The sequence below is a fragment of the Epinephelus lanceolatus genome, chromosome 11 (genome assembly GCF_041903045.1).
Source record: "Epinephelus lanceolatus isolate andai-2023 chromosome 11, ASM4190304v1, whole genome shotgun sequence".
NCBI classification, from domain to species: domain Eukaryota; kingdom Metazoa; phylum Chordata; class Actinopteri; order Perciformes; family Serranidae; genus Epinephelus; species Epinephelus lanceolatus.
Window position 1 is genome coordinate 38,687,155 of NC_135744.1, and position 23,264 is coordinate 38,710,418.

Here is a 23,264-nt window from a genome sequence, read left to right on the forward strand (position 1 = left end):
TCCAGGGGTGACTGACTAATGCTTCTACTGTAAGACAAATTAGACGCATCCCTGTCCGACCAACAGCTGTAGGGGACAGCAGCGTATGGAGGGAAGGGGGTCAGTATGTTGGATGTGTGGTGAGAGGTGCTATGGACACCTGAGCTGAGTGGGTCTAGACCAGAGTAGACAGACAGGTGTTTAAGGTTGAGACCACTTCTTTACACTTCCAGCGACACGGCCCCGGATAAGTGGGCGAAAATGGATGGATTTTATTAAGTTACAATCCCTTCTTATTTCCTGAATTCTTTTTCCAAATGATTGATTTTCATAAAAAGATTAAATTCAGAGTTGAAACATTTTGCCTGATCCCTCCTCTCAGGTCAGTCATTTCTACTCTGTCTCCAAAGTGTCCAAGAGGTCCTGCTATAGTGGTGAGCCTGGTCTAACCCGATCCCTTAAAAAAAAAAAAAAAAAAAAAAGCAGTCCTGCGGACACAAAGTCGGGCCAGTAGAAGCAGACTGCTCTGTCTGGACGTGCTGTTTAGCTGCTGTGTAATTACAACCACAACCACTAAAATACCCATTGTAGAAAACTACACACATCCACTACAGCAAAGTGAAGCAGGACAAGCAGAGCAGCTCCTTCTGATTGGATGGTGAATATTATAATTTGGGACTAACGTTCTCTTTTTATAAACACATCATTCTGGGATGTCACCCATGTTGAATTAGTATCTTAAATCTTTCGTTCTGTAACAACAAGGCAACAGACAAACTCCTTTCTGCCTCTACCTGCTGGCTGCCCGTCATTATTAGAGAATAATTTCTGACATCGTACCACCACAACTCCAATTTATATTTTAAGGGCAGCTTGATTATTTATTTACTCATTTTTAAAAGATTTTTATAACGTTCTGTAGCTTTGTGGTGGTGTTCCTTATGTATTCAAATTTAAAAATTAGAATTTTGATCTTTGTTTTAGCTTCAAAATGCTATTTTCTGAAGGCCTTCTGAATACATTTTCCCCATGTGACTTGATATTGGTTTCTGCATGATGTAATTGCTACATATAAACCAATGTACTGCCGTGGATGTCGCTTAGTTAGGTTCAGAAAGTCACACAATGATAAAAACTAAACCATCAAGTTGTAGTGGACCAAGAATTCCTATGCGCTTTAAGGTAAATTTACTGTTTCTGTCAATGGAGTCTGGTTGCTTTGAAGAGGGCTTCAGTTCCCCCACAGAAAGAGCGGTCTTACTGCAAAATAAAGCTGTGAAAATAATCAAAATATAGCATACACTCAAAGTGATCAGTATGTAAGTTTGGGTTTTGTTTGATTTTTCGGCCCAAAATGAACATGGCATGCACAAGAGTACGCTACATTGCTCAGCTTCTGTACGCCCATACTCCTGGAACTGGGGACGTGCCGACTGCCGCCTACTGTAGGTGATACTGTACACCAGTGAAACTCAACTTCCAGCCCGTGGGCCAAATCTGGCCTGCTATAAAGTGCCGGGTAGCCCGCTGACTGATTCAAACTGGGATTTTTTTGCACTTTGAATGTAAGTTAAGTCCCAGAGTGCATAAAAAGCACCAAAATAGAGCTTGTTTATTAAAATAACTTCCAGGGGAGGATACCCCAGAACCCCCAACAAAATCCAGTCACAGTGCTGCAGACTGATTTACTTCTGGGCAAAGATGGGCGAGGACACCGAATGTGGAAAGGTTGCAAACAGGTCATTTGTTTATTATATAGCCTGATATATATTATTAACTGGCCTCTGGCCTCGTGTCATTTTGCTAAAGTGGCCCATTCCTAATCCTGTGCTCTCGTCAGGCTAACTACAACTTTGACATTATGAGATGGCAGCCGTCTCCTGCACCATCTTACAAATACTCAGCAAATATGAAATCGTTCAGTAGTCCAATTCCCAAACAGACATCACCCTCATCTCATCAGTGTGTCCTCCATACTGTTCATCTACCAACCTGTGACTCAACACTTCTCAGACAAACAATAACACCCACCTGCATGTCTTTAGTCGCAATCTCGCCGGGAGTTGGCCAGCTGTTGGTGTCGCCAAAGTCTCCAACCTGAGCAACAAAATAAACAAACACACAAAGCTGAATTAGCTGAATAGGAGAGTCACAGGTATCTGTGAAAGTGAGATGTTGCAGCAGGTTATCCTGGTGTGCCACCACAAAACTAACTCCATATTAGATCAGCAAATTCAAATGTTCCAATCCAAATGTTTGCTTAGTGAAAACGTTTTCTTACTGTATGAAAGGGAAAAACACTTGTTACAAGTTAAATGCAAACTAAAACCTATGTCCAGCCTGTTTTTATGGCCCAGCTGTATCCTGTGCAGAAATCTACCCAAGACTCTTTCCCATCTTCCCTGTTTTTCTAACTCACCTGCTGTCAGAAGCCTACTCTCCTTTTATCTTTAATCATTAAGTTTCCTGTGATTTGACAGTTTCTCTCTTTTGTTTCTGCAACACTGCACTTAACGCACGGGTGTTGTAAAAGCTTGTGGTCAAGGTGTGGTTAACAACCCTGGAGTAGAGCAGTAGAGTGCAATCAAAGGTAGGAAGTTGTGAATGAAATGCTACGAGCAGAGTGTGTCTGCTTTATCTGCTGCCGGGCCATTGGTTCACCAGGAACTCACATTTGCATTCCAGGAAGTGTGAAGGGAGGTTAATACACAGCTTAGGGCATGATGGATAAATACCAGCACTCTGACTGCACGTACCTTCACTGAGCTGTAGAGAGTCTGAACTAATGGAAGATGCTCTCTTTGAATTCATCAATCCTAAGTCCAACCGCCCTTAGTTACTGTTGCTAGGGAAGACAAGTTACTTTCTTTGCTTTAATTTGCTGTATGTTTGTTTTTGTTAACGACCAAAAAGGAGCCACGTTGGTACTGTTAGTTTTTATGAATTCTTTTTTAACCTTCATATATACAGTACAGTTTCACTATTACTGATATCCACCAATATTTTATCACACAGGCGTACAGACAGACACACACAGAACCAGAACATTACCTTTCCTCCACGTCTGGCTTTGGGTGGGTTCCCTGCTCTCACAACCTTGGCGGGGCCGGTAGACTCTGTGGAAACAAATCAAGATGACCGACGTTACAATGGGCTCTGCATTCATGAACACAGATCGTCTAAAAACCAGCAGCAACAAATAAAAAGGAAAGCAGGGGAACAACAGATTTGTATTTGATATAAACTGGAAATTTGTCTACAAAATTAAGTTTGTGTTAAAATATTTGCTGAAAAGACAGAGCGTGAGACCAAACACATAATAGTTTGTTTTCTTGCCTCAGTGTTGCCTATCTGTACTGGCTTGCTTGTCTCAGTTAAATTAGTTTTTTAACTTTTCCACTACTCGTCTTATCTGACGCAGGTAAGCTCTCAATAAATCATCTGCCTTTCTTTGGCTGTTTCCCCAGCTTTCATTTGCCTCTTATGCTGCATCACTTTCAGATAAACTGAACTACAGCAGCAGCAACCACACCAGTACCATAATTTTTCTGCCCTGTCATTACTGTTACCAGGCAGATCAACAACAGAAACTCACTGCAACAAAAACACAGAAAATGCAAAACCATCAGGATATGGAATCACAACTGGAGCACAGCGATTCATCATCAGGAAACAGGAAGTGACTGATACTTAAAGCAGGTCAATCAGCAGCATCAAGACACTGGTAAAACTGGGAAACTGGGAAGAAGTGTGCAGGGGTCACAGAAACACATCTCTTTCTGTAACAGCAGAAACTGACAGTCATCAAGAGGAAGTAATGAATCTGCTTGATGAAAAGAAAAATCCATTTATGGAAGTACTTTCTGCTTTACTAATTTCATTAAAGAATGACTTAAAGTGATTTAATGATTAATTAATTTGTCTCTTTTGCCACAAAATTGTGGAAAATTAATGATTCCATTCACAATGATATAAAAGATAAAATCATTTCACAAACTAGAAACAGCAAATGCTATCCTTTAAATATGACAAATGATTAGACAATTTGTTATTTAACTGACTGAGCATTTCAGCACTAAAATGATCCAAATTATTTTTCCTGTTTGCATTTCTATGTTCAAGTATGATCACCGTTAGCTTTTAACATAGCATTTGCTAATATTCTGGGGCCAAATCAAACATGAAACGGAAAAATTGATAAGACAAAAGCCGCCGAGCCTGACACATCAAAATCAATCATTACACACAACCATCAATAATATCAATCAATGTGAACAAATGTAGAATTTACTAAACATGGCAGAGCACTTCCAACAAGCACAGACAACTGACAACTCTAGGCACAGATGAAGCAGTAGAGCATCAGGTTCAGTGAAAGTGAAACTTAACCGTTCATTGCATTGGGTCTAAAAGTTTGCTTTCACTCAACTCTTGCAGCAGCTGCTCCTCTCATCCATCGATCTAGTTTGATCAGCTCCAATTGGCTCGACTGATCAATGACCAACCCTGCCGCTCAAAATTTCACAAAAATAACTCATGAAGAGTTGCAACTGCGCTCTGTTCCCGGACTGCAAAAACTTAGAACCCCGAATCTAGAGAGGGTACACAGACTGATGAACAAGGACACAAAGGCAAGATTAAGAAAACAAAAAACAAAAAAAAAACATAAAGTCAGCAGCTAGATTCCTTCAAAAATGTTGATTTCCTCATGAAAACAAGCAATAACTGACCATCCCTGGCCATGCCTGGTCATGAATCTCCATAAAAACCTTCCAACAGACCAGCTCACTTCACCATGCTGATCTGTCTCATGTCCTCAAGTCAGAGATCTTGCCTCTTGCTGTTTTTGGCTGCAGTGTCACAACACTCTGACTACGAGGGAGTGAAAGCGGCTCACAGGGACTTCGCCGTGGCAGTTTACACCAAAAAGAAAATCTCAGTAAGCTCCTTAACGACGATCATGTCCAGGGACAAGGCCAGAAAGAGAGAGAGAGAGAGAAAGAGAGAAAGAGAGAGAGAGAGAGAGAGAGAGAGAGAGAGAGAGAGAGAGAGATGGGGGGAATAAGAGCCTTTGGCAGACTGCTAACTATCACCAACAACACCAAGGGCAGCAGTGTACCAGGATTTCATGTGTGTGTACGCATTCATGAGAGCGAAATTAGAGAAGAGATTACTCACTTTATCACTGAAGCTACAGACTGAAAATTAATCTGCAAGTTTTGATAATCGATGTATTTTATAAATGAAGCAAAAACTTGCTGTTCACATTTAAATCTATGGCTTTTGGTCTGACTACGCAATTGATCACAAAACACAACAAATACATCAATAATGAAAACATTTTTTGTTGCAGCTGCACAACCAATCAAACAAAAGTCCAGTTCCAAAGTCAAAGTCAACAAAAACATCAGAAGTGACCCAAACCAAGACAGGAAATATCCTGCACTGACGTAACTGAACAGTTACAATACATTCTTTGTAAGAAAATGACTGAGGCAATTTTTCATAATATAACCCTGATGTCATACCCTCACTACACACATCTACTTAATGTACCATGTTATGAAAGGCAGATTCCACATTATGCCCATGTCTCTATTGTGTGTTTCTGTGTTTGCACAATACACACACAACTTTGCTCTTTCCTCTGCTGCACTGTGTTCATGAGTTTCTTCATCAGCTTATGCTGGGGTACAACACATTTTTCACATACCTGAGACCAGACACCAGAGAGAAGAAGATCATAAATAGCAAAAGCTCAAATGCGCTATAACTACCTGACAGAGGAAAGTGACGGCGAACCTGTATTTGTTAACTGGATTTGACAAATACCTTGAAACTCTGACGGAAGCCAAACCAGTAAGCCAGTAAGAAATGTTCTGGGGTTAAATAGTCTAGAAGTCCAGTGAAAGAGCACAGGGGCCAGTGGGGAGATTAGCGCAAGCACAGCACCTATGCTGTATGTTGATCTTACAATCTTTCCAATAAATACTGTGAACAGCTGGAGGTCACGTTTGCATGGTGCATGACTGTACAACCACACCGACAGGTCTGTCAGGCCCAAAGAAACGCAGTACAGGATCATGGAAAATAAAGCACTAAAACATTTCCCCGTAGTGACTGTACTCACTATGGGGAAATGTTCTCCATGCACACAGAGTATTTAATCCTAACTTAGCAACACACAAAACTGTCTCCTGAACTGCAACAAAAGAGATCTCCATCCACAGAGAGCTGCACTCAACAGCAGGGTTTAGGGGCCGTGCGCATGCTACGTTTTTAGCACCCTCATATTCATTGTTTTCAATGTAGATGCGTGGCAGGCGCCCTCAAACGCCACAGCGATGCCTATTTTTCACGGCATGACTGCTGCGCCCCGAGACAAACACAGTTCAACTTTTGGAACACAGCAGCACACACCGCATGTCATGTGACGAGGAACAACCAATCACAGCCAACATCTTTCCCTTCTTCCATAAATATCAGTCTGTGGTAAATATGGAGAAGTTGATCATTTTGGTGCAGGGCTGCTGACAGATGATATGCCCACACACTTAACAACGCCTGGAAAAGATTTCAGGTGAATAGGCTATGATACGGAGCTTGTTCAGGTTGTTTAGCAACTTCAGATGCGTTTTTCAGGCGCTTCAAGATGCGGCATGTGTACGGCCCCTTAGATTGTACTGGATCTACCAATCAATCCCAATTCCTCTTAAATGTCAGTTTGGGTGGTTTTCCTATTATTTAAGTATGTAAAGTAACAAAAGTGACATGTTATGAACATTACATTCTCTCATCTGAATGTTGACTGTTGTTATTAGTTGGCACTCATGTTGGACACATTGACATAAGCTGATTCTGATGCATTCTGAGTACAAGAATACTGAATTCTTACAAAATATCACCTCCCAGTAGGGCTGTCAAAAGCACCATGAAATTGAGTTCGAATATTTTTGAATTAATTTAGTAGAGTTCGAATAATATTCAAATTTATTATTTATTAATTTTACATAACAAATAAAAATAAAAATAAAAAGAAGATGCTTATTGCATGCACTCTTTAACCCCAGCCAACACTGACTCAAGTGACATCACAAGGTTATTTATGAGATTTCACACACAGCTTCCTCTGGAGCCACAAAAGGCTTGATACAACAGTCTGCACATATGCAGTCGTACTCTCCTTTAAATTTAGAATAGTTTCAAATTCAGAGCCAGTTCTTGATACCAAACCCTTCACTGCAAGAATATGTGTGCCTCTCCTGTCTCCAATTATCCTTTGGTATCCTAGAAATGTGACACATGTAAGGTGATGTCAGTAGCATCACCTTACATAACTTCTGAACTTCAAACCTGAACTGTTTATTTAGTTTGGAGCTGCAGAGATGAAACGGTTTGACAGAGATTTAACTGGAAGCTTCCTGACACTACAGTTTTGACCTTTGATTCATTTTGTTAGTTACACTGTGTCACAGTCATGTGTCCTCCAGGGATTTCCAACAGAAGCTTTGAGGGTTGAAAGGTTTCTTCACAACACAATTTCTAGTAAGCCAGAAAATACGCACAGTATGACGTGCCAGGACAGAAAAATCCATCGACAATCATGCGACTTGAGCCCACAGTTAGGTAAGGGGTTTGGTGTCTGTTATTACAAATGTTTGTTTGACATACAGATGTCAGATGTTACTAAAACTGATTCTGAATTTAAGTAAAGAATTGAGACAACTATCTGAAAAATTAAATTAAAGCTAAGGTTCAAAGACAGATAGCAACAGTTACATATTCATAACTAACCCTGCCTTTAAGTGCGAACGTGTTCATTAACAATTACATTATAAAGTTATTTGTTGATTTTCTTCAATTACAACCAAGTAGTGTGTGCTGATCAAGGCTTCATTATTTCCAAAAACTTGGCCTTTAACTTTTCTTTGAATGAGAAAACTCAAACAGTTTTGCTCAGATAGTCCTATTATCTTCTGCAGAAGCAGCTGTCTCGGTTCCTTGTACTCTCTAGGTCTATAAAACATTTCCATAAAGAGGCTGTGTGAACTAATTCAACACTGAAATGTTTGTTTTGTCAAGTTGGCAGTTGAACTTCTTAACATGCCTACATTTTATTGTTAAATAAAAGCTTCTTATAACCTGGTACTGTTTCCAGTGGTCTACTGAAAAGCTCACACTCAGCAGGCATAATGTTGCTTCAACCGGCTGCTGCAAATCCTAATCAAGGCTGATGATATCACGTGAAACTACCATTCATTCAGCCAAAAATCACTACTGATGAATGGGAACAAGAGTTTGTCAAGATTAAAAATGTTCAATAAATTCACTCAGAATCAGAATCTATTTAAAGTAATATTTCATAACACAACCAGGGTATAGATATTTTTCCTCACCAATTCATGAGACTAACTCATCAACTAAATTAAGATAAACCAAGAAACCACCAGGGTGGATGACAGCTACAACAAATGTATCCATACGTATTAAATCTATCAGCCAAAAGTGCCACTTTTATTTTGATTTCTGCACGTGCATCAAAATACACACAATCACTTCATCCAGAAAAAAGCATTTAAGTTAAATTATCACCTGGCAAGGAAAGTTAAGAAATCCCTGACGTGTTCCTTAGCCCATGTTCCGACCTTCCAAAAATTTCACCAAAACATCTTTATTTTTTTAGGATTTTTAAAATTCTGAACACCTACCAGAATTAATTTTTTTCTGGCAAAAACAACTGATCGCAGTGGAAATGCTGCAATCAGTTAAGTTCCTGTTAACTGAATGAAACACTCTACGATCCCCAGAACATTATGCCAGGAAGGAGTAAACGACACAGTAAGCTACAGAGAAAACAGAAAGAAGCTGGAGGGGCTATTGTCCCTCGTGGCTAGCTTGTTAGCAGTTAGCTCATCAGCTAGCTATGGTAGATCAAAGCAAGTCTTCACTGAGCTCCGCAAACCAAATATACTTGGGATGCACAACAACATCGGCACATTATCGGTATCGGCCAATATCAGCTTTGAAATGAACTACCAGAATTGGCCGACATGCTTTTTCTTAATTTGCACCATGAATAAGTATTACATAGATTGGAAAGTATTGTATCTCGTGTCTCCATCTGCTTGTTGGCCATCACAATAAGACCATGCATGCATAATATGATGTTAATTCCACTACCGAAGAGACTCGGTATCCGTTACTGGACAAATAAGCTGTTACATATCTGCACATCGATATCGGCAAAAATCCAATATTGTGCATCCCTAAAATATATTGTAAAGACACACGGATTCAATTCACGGTGCCACCATGTGAAGTGGCCAGGTCTCAACAAACAGGACAGAAAACATAACCTCACTGGAAGATGTAAACATCTGATAATGTCTCAAATATTCTTCAACTTTGAAGCTGATCGAGCCTTTGCTTTGGCAATATCTGGGCCACGTAAACACACATTTCATTGAACAACAAAAGCTACTGATCTCCTCTCAGCAGCCCAGTGTGGAAACTTTGTGCAACATCTCTGTTGCTAAATTAAGTCAAGGAATCAGCAGAAATTCTTTACGTATTTATCCCCACTTATCTGCTTAGTTTGAACACATAGAGTGAAGGCAGTTTCAAAAAACGTCACACTGGTGCTTACAAAGCATGACAGAGCATGTTTAATAGGTAAAAACACACAAACACACTGGGTGTCAGATGTACAGCGTTACTCTAAGATCTTTCCTGCAAAGCGTCCTGTTGTGATTTCCTCTAAAGCCTTTTTTATAAGCTTATCAAAGGAAGTGGGACAACTTGCTCAGATTCTATTGAGTCTTTCTGCTTCGTCATCATGACAGAGGACTCTGAGTGTCTCTCATAACAGCTACAGAGTGGTTATCGGGGGGAAATATTACTGTTAGATATTCAATATCATTTCCATGAAATAACTTAAGAGGATTTTTATTCCCTTCACTTACTTGTATTTCTAGTGTTTCTACAACTGAAGGCCGACCTAAAAAGGTTTGACTTACTCATTTGAATTTATCTGTGACACTTTTTCCATTATGCTAATTTTTTCTACTGTATTAGCCGAGCTAGCAGCGTGGCTCCAAGAACGCCAAAGTCTGTCTGTTGGTTGGTCCCCTGCTTTGATCTACACAAAAATGTCTCAACAACTGCTTGCCATGAAATGTGGTACAGAATTTGGTTATCATCTGACTTTTCATCTAGCACCATCATCATCTCAAAACACTGGGTTTATGACCAAACTTGCAGAACTAATGAAATTCCCATCAGCCTCAGCTGTTGTGTGCTAATTAGCAACTGTTAGCATGCAAACCCACTGAACTGAGATGTTGAACAAGGTAATCTTTCAACCTGCTGAACATTAGCATTTTAGCATTGTCATTTTGAGCATGTTAGCATGCAGACGATATAATTTAACTCAACGTAAAGCCTCACAGAGCTGCTAACACGGCTGGAGACTCATAAGCCCCTTTTACACAGCCAGATTTTTTCGGCGAATGTTGGGCCATTTTGCAGGCCAGCTGCGAGTGTTTAGACACACAGAGCCGGATTGGCGAGTTGATCCTAGGTGCCCAATTTTTCCATCGTGTAGGGGTAAACATATTGGCAGAACCTTTTTGGTTTAAAAAGAACGAGGCGGCCTTCCACAACAGGAGGGGCTGTTGATGACTTGTACGAGGAGCTGTTGATGACACCGCACGTGCGACCCACTGGTGGTGGCATAACAGGAAACAGTTGATGGCAGGAATGAGCAGCTAGTAGCAAGAGAGAAACGCAAACCTGACAGACATTGTAAAGATGAGCAACTGGGGAGACAAGGAATTGCGCGCTCTCCTTGTCCTCGCAAAGAGGCCATTAACCGTCAAATGACGAGAACAGTGAAGGACGGGCCGACTTACGAGAGAATCGCCTAAGGACTGACCAGCCGCGGCATGTATTGTACGTCACTGTTTACGTTACACGCTGAGCTACACGTTTTGTTACTTGCTCACGCCCCCCATTGCCCCGAAAAAAGGCGCATTCTGTATGAACAAAAGTAGGCACGCGGCATTTCGCTGCACTCCCCGATTTTGTTTTTATACTGCCAATGCTGAAAAAAGACTGATTGGGCTTTCCTGCAAATTTGCACAATTCCTATTTAAAAAGGGCTATAGTCTTGTAGACAGCCAGACAGACATTCATGCTGAACGCAGGCAGTGCCGGATGTGACGCACAACGAATGCTAGGAAATGAATGTTAGCTAGCTTGCTTATAAATGCAGGAAAATGCGATGTTATTGATACATCTCCCAACTCACTGCCAGGCAGGTAGCAACTCTCATGAGGGGCAGGTTATATTTTTCATGGCCAATATCACACAATACTGCCTGGTTAGCCACGGCACCAAGACAGTGGCAGTCAAGCTGTGTCAACCACACATACTTCTTTGCTGATGGCTGAGGCTGCAACTTGAGTGGTCAAAGTTCACCAAATTGAACTCCACAATGTGAAAATGCGAATCTGCTTTGCCGTTGGAGGCAAATGTTTATTCGTCCCTTTTTGCATTGCAGGAGGCAAATATTCACAAATGTTAACTTTGCACATGTGTGACCCCTGAAGCAGTTAAAGTCTTTGGTAGCTTCATAAAATCCAACTGGCAAAAGATCCTTTGAAAGTCTTTCTAGGAAACTAATACAGAACACTGCCGACCATAAGCCATGCATCAAGCATGGCTCAGGAACCCTAATTGAATTTTGTAGTCTGCAACCACTGCAACGAGTGGACAAACGCTGGTTGTTCAGCGATAAACAGCAGGTCTGTCGAGCTCTACCACATTCTGCTGATCAGCTGAGTCGTGCATCAAGATTTCCCCACTAAGGGCACGTATGCATCACTCACAGGGCTGCTCAGTGTTCAGTGCATATCAGATGATAGTTTAAGGTCAGAGGAGAGCCTCCCAGGGACAAGACGTCTGCCAAACTATAACCTGCTGCTCCTCAGGCAGTCACACAGTCAGCAGTGCATTCAGACAAGACCTGCGCTTGTAGAGAGATCTGTGTCGTTGGGGCTTTAAATGCCTTCCAGGATTTTTTTCAAGCAATGCCAGCAAAGATTTTTTGCAGTTTGCCTCTCTGGTGTAGACATTATCCCTCGACCTTTTTTATGTAGTACTTTGGTAAGGGACGTCCTACATTTCACAAACATCGAAAATAAACCAGTGGTTCTTTCAATGTCCTGCTGCAAGTGCTGGTATAATTTGTGGCTAATAAATACAACTCAAGAATCAAAAATTATATAGGAACTTTGCATGCATTTCAATCCCAAGAATCCCCAGTGGAAGTCTCAGATTGGGCTCCTGGGACAAGTCCCTGCTCCCTGGCTGCTACAGCCAGTGTGCAGTTTTAATTCACATGACAAACAAGTCCTGATCATCTTTAATAATCAAACTTAGTGCTTGAAATGGGGAGTTTAATAATGTTTGAAATGTACATGAAAAAGCTGACCTCCAACCACTATTTCAAAAAACAATAATTTTAAGAGTCAGACCGTATTCTCATTTTATCTTTAATCACACGTCTGCAACAAACTGCGATGTAACTTTACTCTCAACTTATTCTGTGATACTGCATTTAAGTAAATCAGAAAGACTCCTCACTAGTCTGCATTGCAGAGATTACAAAATTAATTTAACTAAAAATACACTACACGAAATAAGTCTCAAACCAAACAATCCCTTTTTAATCAGTTATCTGTCTAATCTTCATTATTCGTCAGACCACACACACCACAGTAAATGCCCTGAAAGAAACGTTTAGTCCCCAAATTTCAGCTGCTGATCTTTAGTTTTTTAGATTTAGCAATTCATGGGGTTATTTGCCCAAGACCACACTACAAGCGTGAAACTACCTCCAGAGCAGTCCGACTCGACAGGTAGGAGGTATGGCCGTTTATCTAAGCGTTGCGTGCTCAACTGTACAAGAGTGCTGATAAGTGTTCCCTGAAACTCAAGGACAGGTCAGGTGTGTGTGTGTGTGTGTGTGTGTGTGTGTGCATGTGTGTGTTAAGAGACACATGGCTAAATGTCAGAGAAACATAAGGAAGGAGAAAAAGTGTGAAGACATATTGCAGAGGAGGTGAAGGGAGCAACAAAAGTGCTGAATATTTTGGTGTATTTGCATTGCTCCTAATTTATCTGCAAGTTGCTTCAGTGGAGCAATACAAGTCAGAATCAAGGAAGAGGAAATTTCCTGAATCCTTTCAAAAAAAAATGCTGTGATTATAAGGAAACGAAAAGTCTGACATATCTGCAGCCCTGTATAGTAACACCATGACTGCACACAACCACCTGAAATGTCGATACAGAATTCTCACATAAAAACATATTCTCACATTGCAAACTGTTTCACTAAAAATTCAAGAGTCATAATATGAGGTCTGAGTTTAGACATGATCCCCATTTTATCCACAATCATACAGCGCTAATTGAAACTCTGCCCCCAACATGACATTTGCCAAACAAAACAAATGCGACTACCTTGTTTGACCTGTAACTGTATCACTCCATTGAAATTCTGAATTGGCAAAACAAATGGAAGGACTGAGCTGGATGAGCTGTACCTGAAATATGACCTGACACAGTGCAAACACACCGACACAAACACATCAGTGCGACACAAAAAACATCTTTACGTCTTAATTTCAAACAAAATCCAAATATTTTTAAAATCAGGTAGGCACTGAAAATATGTTTGTGTACTTAACTGGACAATAAATAAATGTATGTTGATTTTGTTTAGGCGCTACACAATATTTTGAAGTATAATATGTGTGTTGTAAGCAATGATGAGAGCCGATGGGAGTTTGGAGCTTAGTCAGACATGATTTCAAAAGGAAAACTGGCATCACATTTACGTTGTGACATGACTGCTGACAGAGAAAACAATGCAATCATCTGTTAGATGCTTTCCCCTTATCATTACACACACATGACTACAGTGACTCATCTTCCTCTTAACTCCATCTCCTCCCCTTTTTTAATTCACTCTCATCTCAATGTCCTCTTTAGTCCCTTTTCCACTGCCTCTTCAAGGACAGAATTTCTTGCCGTTATGCCACGCTGTTCTATATAAAAGGTACAATTGAAGGATGCGGGACAGAGTTGTCTCGCCTTTAAGGTGGCATCAGAGGGAGTTACAGTGCTGGCACGACCTTTGTATAAATGGGACAGCCGGCAGGATGAGATCATGGGTGGCACAGGTGTGACAGTTTGAAAAGTAGCTGATGGCAGTTAGTGGCTAACTCAAAGAAGAAGAATAGTGGCCGGAAATTTCCACAAATTAGGTAAACAATGAGGTCCAGGAGCTCCAGGCAGAGAACGAGATCAGCCGCCATATAACAGAGACGATAAATGATTGTTATTGCTTAGAAAACCCTGCCGACGTTTACATGATATGTCACACTGAAGGTTAACGCTGTTGTGTTGCAAGGCATAGCCGTCACGTCTCTTCTGCTTCCATGGTGTCCAAAAATCACACACTGGAGCGGCGCGATGTCGCCGTTGTTTGGGTGTGTGTAAAAATGCAAAAGCGGCATAAAGAAGGGACTTTGTAGTGGTCCTATAGCATGATCTTCTCTGTCCTCTGTGTTGATTCCCTACATGTTTCTTCACAGCACTCAGAGCCAGTTGTTGCAGCCTGCTGTGCTCGCCTGACTGCCAGAGGCTAACATTAACATTAGCCACCACCAACCCCCGCCAGCTGACATCAACTATTACCTCTCTCGCTGTCTCTCCAATGCTTATTTTGAAGGCTCTATATGAGATCACTGTGCACATTCAAATTGCTTTACCGCTTCCTTTTAATTTAGATTAAAAAAGCAGCTGCAGGGGTCCTGACGGAATGACATCAAACTGCACAACGTATTGTACAAAATGCTCTCTGTCAAACACCCATCTCATTTACTGTTATCTGTAATTTCAGCGCCACCAACAGACACAGTCCTCCTCTGTGTTTCCCAGAAAACTCACCTAAGAGCACAGACACCTCAGGTGGAGACCAAAGACAAATTCCCATGGGCACTGCAGCACAGATACCTGCTCCAAAGCCCACAGGGTATCGCTGGTGAAGCCTATAAATAAACTTTGTGCCACGTCGGCTCTGCAGTCTTAGATAAACATAGTGGTAGTGTTGGGAAATGGGCCTGGTCCTCAGCCAGATGCTGGGACTTTTTGTTGGCTATGGCGAAGAGGGTTTTTTTCTACACCCGTGTGTATTTTATCATCATTCTGAGGTCATATTGTATTTTAAAGATTTCCTTATTAGAGGTCAGTGTTTTCAGGGATTTCCCAGTAAATGTGGCAAGCTATGGGGTAAAGGAAGCACTCACATCATTGTCACAGGATGATATTCAAAACATTCACAGAAGTCAGGGTTGAACAGAGGAAGCCGTGAATTTCAGTTTCTCTCTGAAGGATAAATATGAGAAATACAGGCAGGACACACACAGTTCCCAAAAAGGCAGTTCAGACAGCTAATGTCTGGTTTTGCTCATTACAGGGAGACAAGAACTGGACGAGGGTGTGTGATAAGACAAGAATCTTAAGTTTAAATCAGAGTGAAAGGTAATCAACATTGTCTACTGGCTGCTTGCAGTCTGATGGTCTCACAGCAGAGCAGAGTGACGACAGAGGAGGGAAGCCTCTCTGCAAGAACCAAATATGGAGGAAACGACAGAGCGTACGCCGCTCGACTGCCTGTGTGCCACACACACACACACACACACACACACACACATCAAAGATTCTCCATGGCGTCACGTGATCAGTGTGGTGACATCACCTATTGCAGAGTAGAAAGCTCAGACAGCAGAGGGCTGGGAGGCATCTCCCTGCATACGCCGAGTCGCAGTAACAACCTGCACACGTGCTAAAGCCAGGTCATGTAACAAGTGAGGGACAAGCGACAAGTGCATAAAATGTCCAGCTGGGTGAAAACAGTAGCCAGGGCTTTGGGGGGGGGGGGGGGGGGTATCGTAAAGGAGCATGGGACTTGTTGTCTTCTTTCTTCATTGTTAAGCAACAACCATTACCATATATGTAAGGTTAGGATTCCTATTGTACTCATTGTTCAGGAGGTTTAACCAGGAGACGAATAATGTGCAGAGGTCTCCCCCTCCAAAGGGACCTCATAATTAAAACACTGAATAAAGCAGTTCACATGAAAAAGCAGTGTCTCTCCGACACTACTCTGCTGACACAAGACATGTGGGGAGGGGTCAGGGGGACTGCAAGCGGAGCTGCCGCTAACGTTACTTGTTCCTCTGATAACTTAGGATCCAGACGTCTGATGACTCAAATGCTTCAACCGGTTAAAATACACAGTTTAATACAAACCAAGAGGTAAAAAGTGACTTGAAACAGTTAGAGAGCAGTCAGCTGGACACACACACAAACACACACGCCTTGCTCGAGTGCACCTTGGCACTGAAACCAGCTACCCTCCGCTCCCAAAGTCAAGTCCTCACAGACTGAGCTTCTGCTGCTGCACATGTTTTTGTGCAAACCAATTGTTAATAATGAAGAGCACCACTAACTGTGAAAAACACACTACTTTACCTTTAGCTTCTTCACAATGAAAGCCTTCTACTGCTCCACCAGAAGAAATTAAAATAAATCTGATACTGGAGAGTACAAATAGGAAAGCAGGAGTGAAACTGAACTCCAGAGGGATTCAGTTACAGTCTACAAAAGTGCTGAGAGCTCAACACAGAGACTTTAAAAACAGCTTTCTCTGCAGTCACAGCACAGCTTTGCTCAAGACACAGCTTAATTTGGGACAGGAGAGCGTCACACATGTGCCTCAGTCAGTCCGGCTAACCAGCTGGACGCCAACAGTGCAGGTGGACTCAGTTGTCCACTGCGGAAAGGCCCCTGTGGAGCCACATCTGTTCACGGTGCTCATGCCTGGAGAAGCCCAGTGCAGCGACAGCCAGCTATACCTTGTCCTTGACAAAAATGGTCAAAGTTGACAACGCAGCTTTCTGAGTTTCACACAGACTAAAAGACATCAAGACAGGAACAACTGGTTTGGAGTCAAAGCATAAACAAACTTCAAACATGAGCACCAACGATTAAGCCATGATATTTTATTGTTCCAAAATAAAAGCTGCAGTCCTGTTCTGTCTGACTCTCTTGAGACATTTTTTCAGATTTTCTAGAATCCTAAATTCACTTTTCTTCATTGAAGATACCTCATACTACCTCCCTCTACCTGGTCAACAAGCTGCAGCTATTTCATTAGTGGTTAACTCATCCGCTATTTCATTTAGTGTGCAGGTCCTTAAAGCAATAAACCCTGAGCCACATTAGATGAGTTTTGAGCTGCAGCAGTAGCGGACATGTTTCTCTTCACAGCCCACTCTGCTCAGTAATACACATTTTCTTGAACTTGTTTCTTCAGACACGTTTATAAAGTAAATCCCGCAGGACTCATGACCTGAGGCCTTTGACTGCAGGAGCTTAGTCACGTTTTTAATCCACCAGTAACTAGACACATCCTTGATGTAAACAGTCCACACCCTGAGCCTGAGCAAAGAGGGATGTGCCGCTATCATTAAGTCCAGACACAACCCAGTGAGAGATAAAGCAGCTCAAGTTGGACGACTTAAGACAAGGGCTCATCTGAAACAGCTGACAGAGTGTGTGTGATGAGTGGGTGTGTGAGGTGTAGTGGGAGAGGTGGAGTAGAGTGAATGCAACATACACTGGGCCGCTACCTAGCTTAGCATTTCCACTCTGAGTTCATCTGCTTAGAGGTTCTGGCTGTCTGCAAGTCTAAAATAAATGCTAACGTGTGTTTTGATTGGACAAATTGCCCTTATTCATACATCCTCACTTATTTAGACACATTTTTGTAATGATTCAGTGTCATCTATAGCTGCAATTGACAATTATTTTCATTATCAATCAATGGGCTGATTCTGATTGATTGTTAAGTTAAACAGAGTTAATCCATTAACAATGACATTAATCAGAAAAACAGCAAATCCTAAAAATCGAGAAGCTGTGAAGGAGAATCTGACATTTTTGGCTTGATAAACAATTAATAGATTATCTACTGATCAATTACTCGACGTGCAACTATCATCTCAAGACATGTCTTTGGGAGTGTTACAGGAGGACTCCCTCTATCCAATAAAACACCGTCTTATATTGTGTTGCAATATAAGACGTGCTGCAACGATTGATTGCTTAATTCATTTGTTGTTAAAGCGACAAACTGATGTATCAAAGATTATGTGATCTGTAAAACCAATAGCAAATATTTGGAGTTATTATCAACGGAGCATTAAGTTTTAAAGCTAAAAGCCACAAAAATTCAGATGCATCAATCACATTAACCAGCAAACATGAAGACACAACATCCTGACCAATCAGCTGAGCTCCCATCAACACAACAAACATACATTCAGAAGCAGCAGCAGCATCTGTGTCAGTCTGTCCTGCGATAGTAGTTCACTTTACCCCATGACATGTCAGCACTTCCAGGTTCATGACCTTTGCCGGGTCCCAACAGGTCGTAAAAACCAGGCTACAAACAACTCCGATGGTGTCTGATAACGCGAGGTTGGGGTCTGCCTCCTTACGGCCACAACAAAGAGGATTCACAGAGTGGGGACAAATGCGGGAGACAAGTGAAGTGTCCATGCTAATTTTGAAACGGCAAGTAGAAGCGACTGCTGCAGGAATGCAAAGCAGCTCCGAAACATCACACGCTTTGGAGTCCTTCAAACTCACAACTTTATATAGAGCTGGCAAGAAAGCCATGGGCAGAGTGGAGGCTTGTTAAACAAAAAAGGAAATCATGCTAACACTCTACTTTGACCATTCTATCAAGCATTTATAAGCAGTATATAAACATTTATGCTAATATGGTTTATAACGTACTATACGGTAGGTTTAAGCAGATATATACGCACTTATTAATGCATTTACCAACAATACATCTCTTCATGTGCACGATACACAGATGAGGTATGACAATATTAAATTCCAAATTTTAATATCAAATGATGTCTTCGTAGGGGATGTTATAATTCATGACAAATGCTACACAACAATAAACCTTATCAGTACACACTCACATTTCAGTGCAATATAAACTGATCCTTAAAATATGCTGCTCATAAAAGTGTTGCTAAAATAATATTAAAGAGATGTTTTAATTTATAAAAGAGCCAAAAGTCCTGTGCCACAAAGTGTGACAGTTTCATCCAACAGTGCCTTTCTACCTTAAGTTTCAAACAAAGGGGGGCTGCATTTGCAAGTGTTAATTACGTTTCCTGCATGATGCAAGGAATGCTAATGCCTCGGGCCTAACCTACATTTACATTTATTCATTTGCCAGACCTGCTGGTCAGTCCCGATTCCCTGACTAGGGGGGTGGTCACACCTCAACTGTAGGACAGTGTTACATGTTGGCCTGCATTCTTCACAACTGCAAAAAGAAAATGGACTTTAAACCTTAAATGAGGCTGTACTTGGACTGTGTATCGTTTTTGATACTTAAAAATCACAACTTTAGAAAAAAAATTAACCAAAAATGAATTGTTTAACACCTGTAACACCCTACGTCAACATCTACATATTCAGAGGTTGGGCTAGTCTATACCAGAGAGCTGAGAAGTTTACTTTTCAACTGGAAAATGCTCTACTCAGCACATATTGTACAGGTTTGTGTCGTTTCAATGTTACCGTCTTATGAAATGGAAGAAGGTTTTTAGGTTCGAGACTATGTAGAAGATCTGTGTGTGGTGTGGTGCGTTCGTGTTCCATGTCTGCTACACAGCTTACAGGAGCCACATTACACACTGCTGCAGCTGTAGAGCCCCTCGAGCCCTGCATTAAGAAACACCTCATGCACTCGTTCACCGAACATACAGTAACATACAGTAAAGTCATAGAAACATCAACAAACTAAAAGCCTGCGTGCTGAATGAACATCCACATAGTAAGTAGGATACATTTGCAAAATAAATATTTCATTCTGCAATGATGCCTGGCTACTTTGGTGCTGAAAAGAATGAAGTCTAGATATTTCCACTCAGCAGAGTTTAACTATCACACTGTGACTCTGGGGCTTGGAGCACATGATGACATTTAAAGCAAAAATGTACAACTCAAATGTACTTTGCCAGAACATTTTCATGTGGGATCCAATTTGGTTATTTTCAACTGTAACTCATTGAGACATTTCTCTCTATTTCTCTCTGGCTGTGCCAACAGTGTGAATTAATGCATATCATGTGTTGAAAGAACAAGTACGTTTGAAAGCTCAGAAATGCAGTATAGCTCCGGACCTTGCTTAGAAAATGAACAAAAATGTCCACTTATAGCCCTGCAATCAACAAGTATACCATTGAGTGTTATAACTTGGCATAATCTGTTTAGTAATTTACACTGAGCACATTTTGAAGCAATTATTGCCCAGCTATTTTTGGTCTGAAAGCAGCTTGATACAGGTGACACAGCAAGACAGGATGCTAACTTGTTTAGCCAAAGTAGCTTCATTTTGCTGGCAGTTAGAGTTAATTTTCTGCACTGGGCTATCTGATCAATCGTACCATGTTTTACTCAGCAATTTTGATTTTGCTACCACCGAAACGACTTGTGAGAATCTAAAAACCAATGTTTGCGTTGATTTTCTCTGCATCCGTGGCATTTCACCATGTCGACTTACTGAATCAATGAAATACAATGTTAAAGAACTTGGGGGTGAAAAGATTATACAGAGAGGGTCTGCTTATAAAAAGACACTGGTACTCTTGTTCTGTAGTGACCTATGAGAACAAGGCGGGCAACAGCACTGCTAGCATTTATCACTAATTCACCATTTACTCCCCCTGGGGCCAAAATACACTGAAGAATTTAACTGTGTAGAGGAACTGAGCCTACTTGTTTGGCAAATTAATTCAATTTCTGAAGCATACATCTTTAAAATACACTGAAGGAATGTGCTAAATATCTTGTTCCTGTATTTTAGGTGAAACTAAACCCAGTTTAGTTTCACTTAAAATGCAGAACCAAGACAGTTAGATGAATAAAGGACCCTGACTGCATCAGGTCAGTGTGATGAATTCACTGACGTTTGCGCGATCGCCTAACTGACTCTGTTTTTGTTCAGCTGCTCTACATCTCTGCAACCGATCCCAACGTTGAAGAAAAACATACAAATCAACATATTGTGGATGATCTTCATGGCTGCACAAACTGCGTAACATGACCTACAAACTTAGAAGTCATTCAGCTAAATGCCAGAATTGTAAAGGTCAGACCAGCTTCAACTCTTCAGCTCAAGCTGCCCCAGTTACAGTGCAGTGGGACCACAGTTTACCTGCTGGAATTAAGTCAGGTGATCTAGTAAAAGGCAGGCAGGGCAGGAAGTAGTGTGGGGAGGGTTGTAAGTGTACAGTGTGGCAGCAAGCCAGGGAGGCAAGGCTAACAACAGCAATCCATCAAGCTTCTTATAAACCACTTCACTGACCTTAAAGCTGTAGCTGGTAACTTTAAGTCATTTTTGCTGAAACTGTCACCATATCCCAAGAGTTGTACCAGACATAAATTGTGAAAAACATCATATTCTGTGGCCTCCTCTCAGTACTTCTAAAGGCATTACTGCACATGAACGAAAACAACCACTAAGAGCTGAGGCGTCTTGAACGCAGCTGTCATTTATGTCCATCACATCTCGTTAAATTTTAAGTGATAAACTAGGCAACGCTGATCAAATATAAATCAGGATTCTGTTTCTGCATGGCCTTTTTCTCGCTTCAAATGATCTCAGAAACACATTTTACTATACTGTTGAGCTGTAAAATGAATACCTCTCACTTTACAACTCAACAGTACACTAAAACATGTTCCCGAAAACTTACGAAGCGAGAGATGGGCAATGCAGAAACAGAATCTTGAGTTATATTTAATCAGTGATTGACAGACAAGTTAGAGACTCCTTAGCTCTAACTGGTTGTTTCTGAACAGCAGCAGTAGATTCTGGTAAATGCTGTCAGAGCTACTACAAGCAGGAAGAGGAGCAAGATTTTTTTCCCACAGACTAAATGTCTCATGTACTACTGTGTGGATTTAGTGACATTTTCACCAAATATGACATCATGTTATTTTTATGAAAGTTACCAACTGTAGCTTTAATCTCTGTTGCTGCAGCTAAGCACCATCCCTCCTTCTCTTGCATCATTCTGCCATGCATGATATAAACAAGGATATAAATAATCAATATTCTAGAGTCTTGTAATTCTGCTTGTTGAAGCTCAACAGTACTGAGGCACGTCTCTTAATTCACAACCCAAGATAACATGTTTCACCGTGTCCTAACAGAAATGAATAGACAGTGAAATCCAGTGGGATCGCAACTTTAAGGAAACTCAACTCTGTAGTTTTTGCCCAAAAGTAGCCCTATGCTATTTACAAGCGGGTCCAAATTTTGATTGTATTGTGCAAAATCACTTGGGCAACTCATGCACATTCCTGCTGCCTGTTTCACTCTATTCTGCTGCTCTACAGTTGGTGTTGGCAACACAAGTAAGGCACCAGTTAAAGCTGTGTAGAGGAAGAAGCAAACATGGACGTTCAAATTTCATTTTAAATGTCTTCACAAAATTGACTTTGTAGATTGTTTTTTGTTGTTGTTTTTTTAAATGGAGGAGGAAAATAAAGTAAATAAACTTCAACCTGTCTGTCAGGCTTCAAGGAGACAAACTAGAAATGTTGGTGAGTGACCCTGGATGTAACCAAAACACCACACGACACCTTTAAGTCTATGGCCAGCACTCGCAACAGACTAGCCTGGGGAAAATTGTTGTTGCATGCCACACTGCCAATAGTGGTTTTTGGTGACAATATAAAGAATGCAGACACACGCCCAAGAGACGAGACAGCGGCATGTTTACTACTAATATCACCAGAAGTCAAACACTGAGTCACCTCTCCAAAACTGAAACAAAACTATTTTGACGGGTGATAAGATCAGGGTACCGCACATGGTGTTTAATAGTCTATATGGGATTGTTTTTAATTTAATCATTGATTTGTCTTTATTTTCAAAGGATTAAATTATTTCTGATAATATCCTCTCTGACCTCCACATGGACAGTTTGGAAGACTGATCATTTTTTTGATGGCAAGACAAATAAATATAATTTTTCACCCTGTTAAACCTGACCTTTTATACTCATAGAACAAGTAGTTGGCGGTGATGGTAATGTTGTTTTAACCATGGGTGA

At 41.1% G+C, this 23,264-nt stretch overlaps 1 protein-coding gene across 15 annotated transcripts in view; it reads right to left on the reverse strand.

The window, feature by feature from the left end:
* larp1 (La ribonucleoprotein 1, translational regulator) overlaps window positions 1-23,264 on the reverse strand; it is a 58,207-nt gene that overhangs the window by 31,448 nt on the left and 3,495 nt on the right. For all 15 annotated transcript variants that reach the window (XM_078172624.1, XM_078172621.1, XM_078172623.1 and 12 more), the window contains exons 2-3: window positions 3,031-3,095; window positions 2,011-2,076 (exon numbers count right to left, since the gene is read on the reverse strand). In XM_078172624.1, the coding sequence (XP_078028750.1) occupies window positions 2,011-2,076; window positions 3,031-3,095 (131 nt within the window). The remainder of the gene's footprint in view (window positions 1-2,010; window positions 2,077-3,030; window positions 3,096-23,264) is intronic.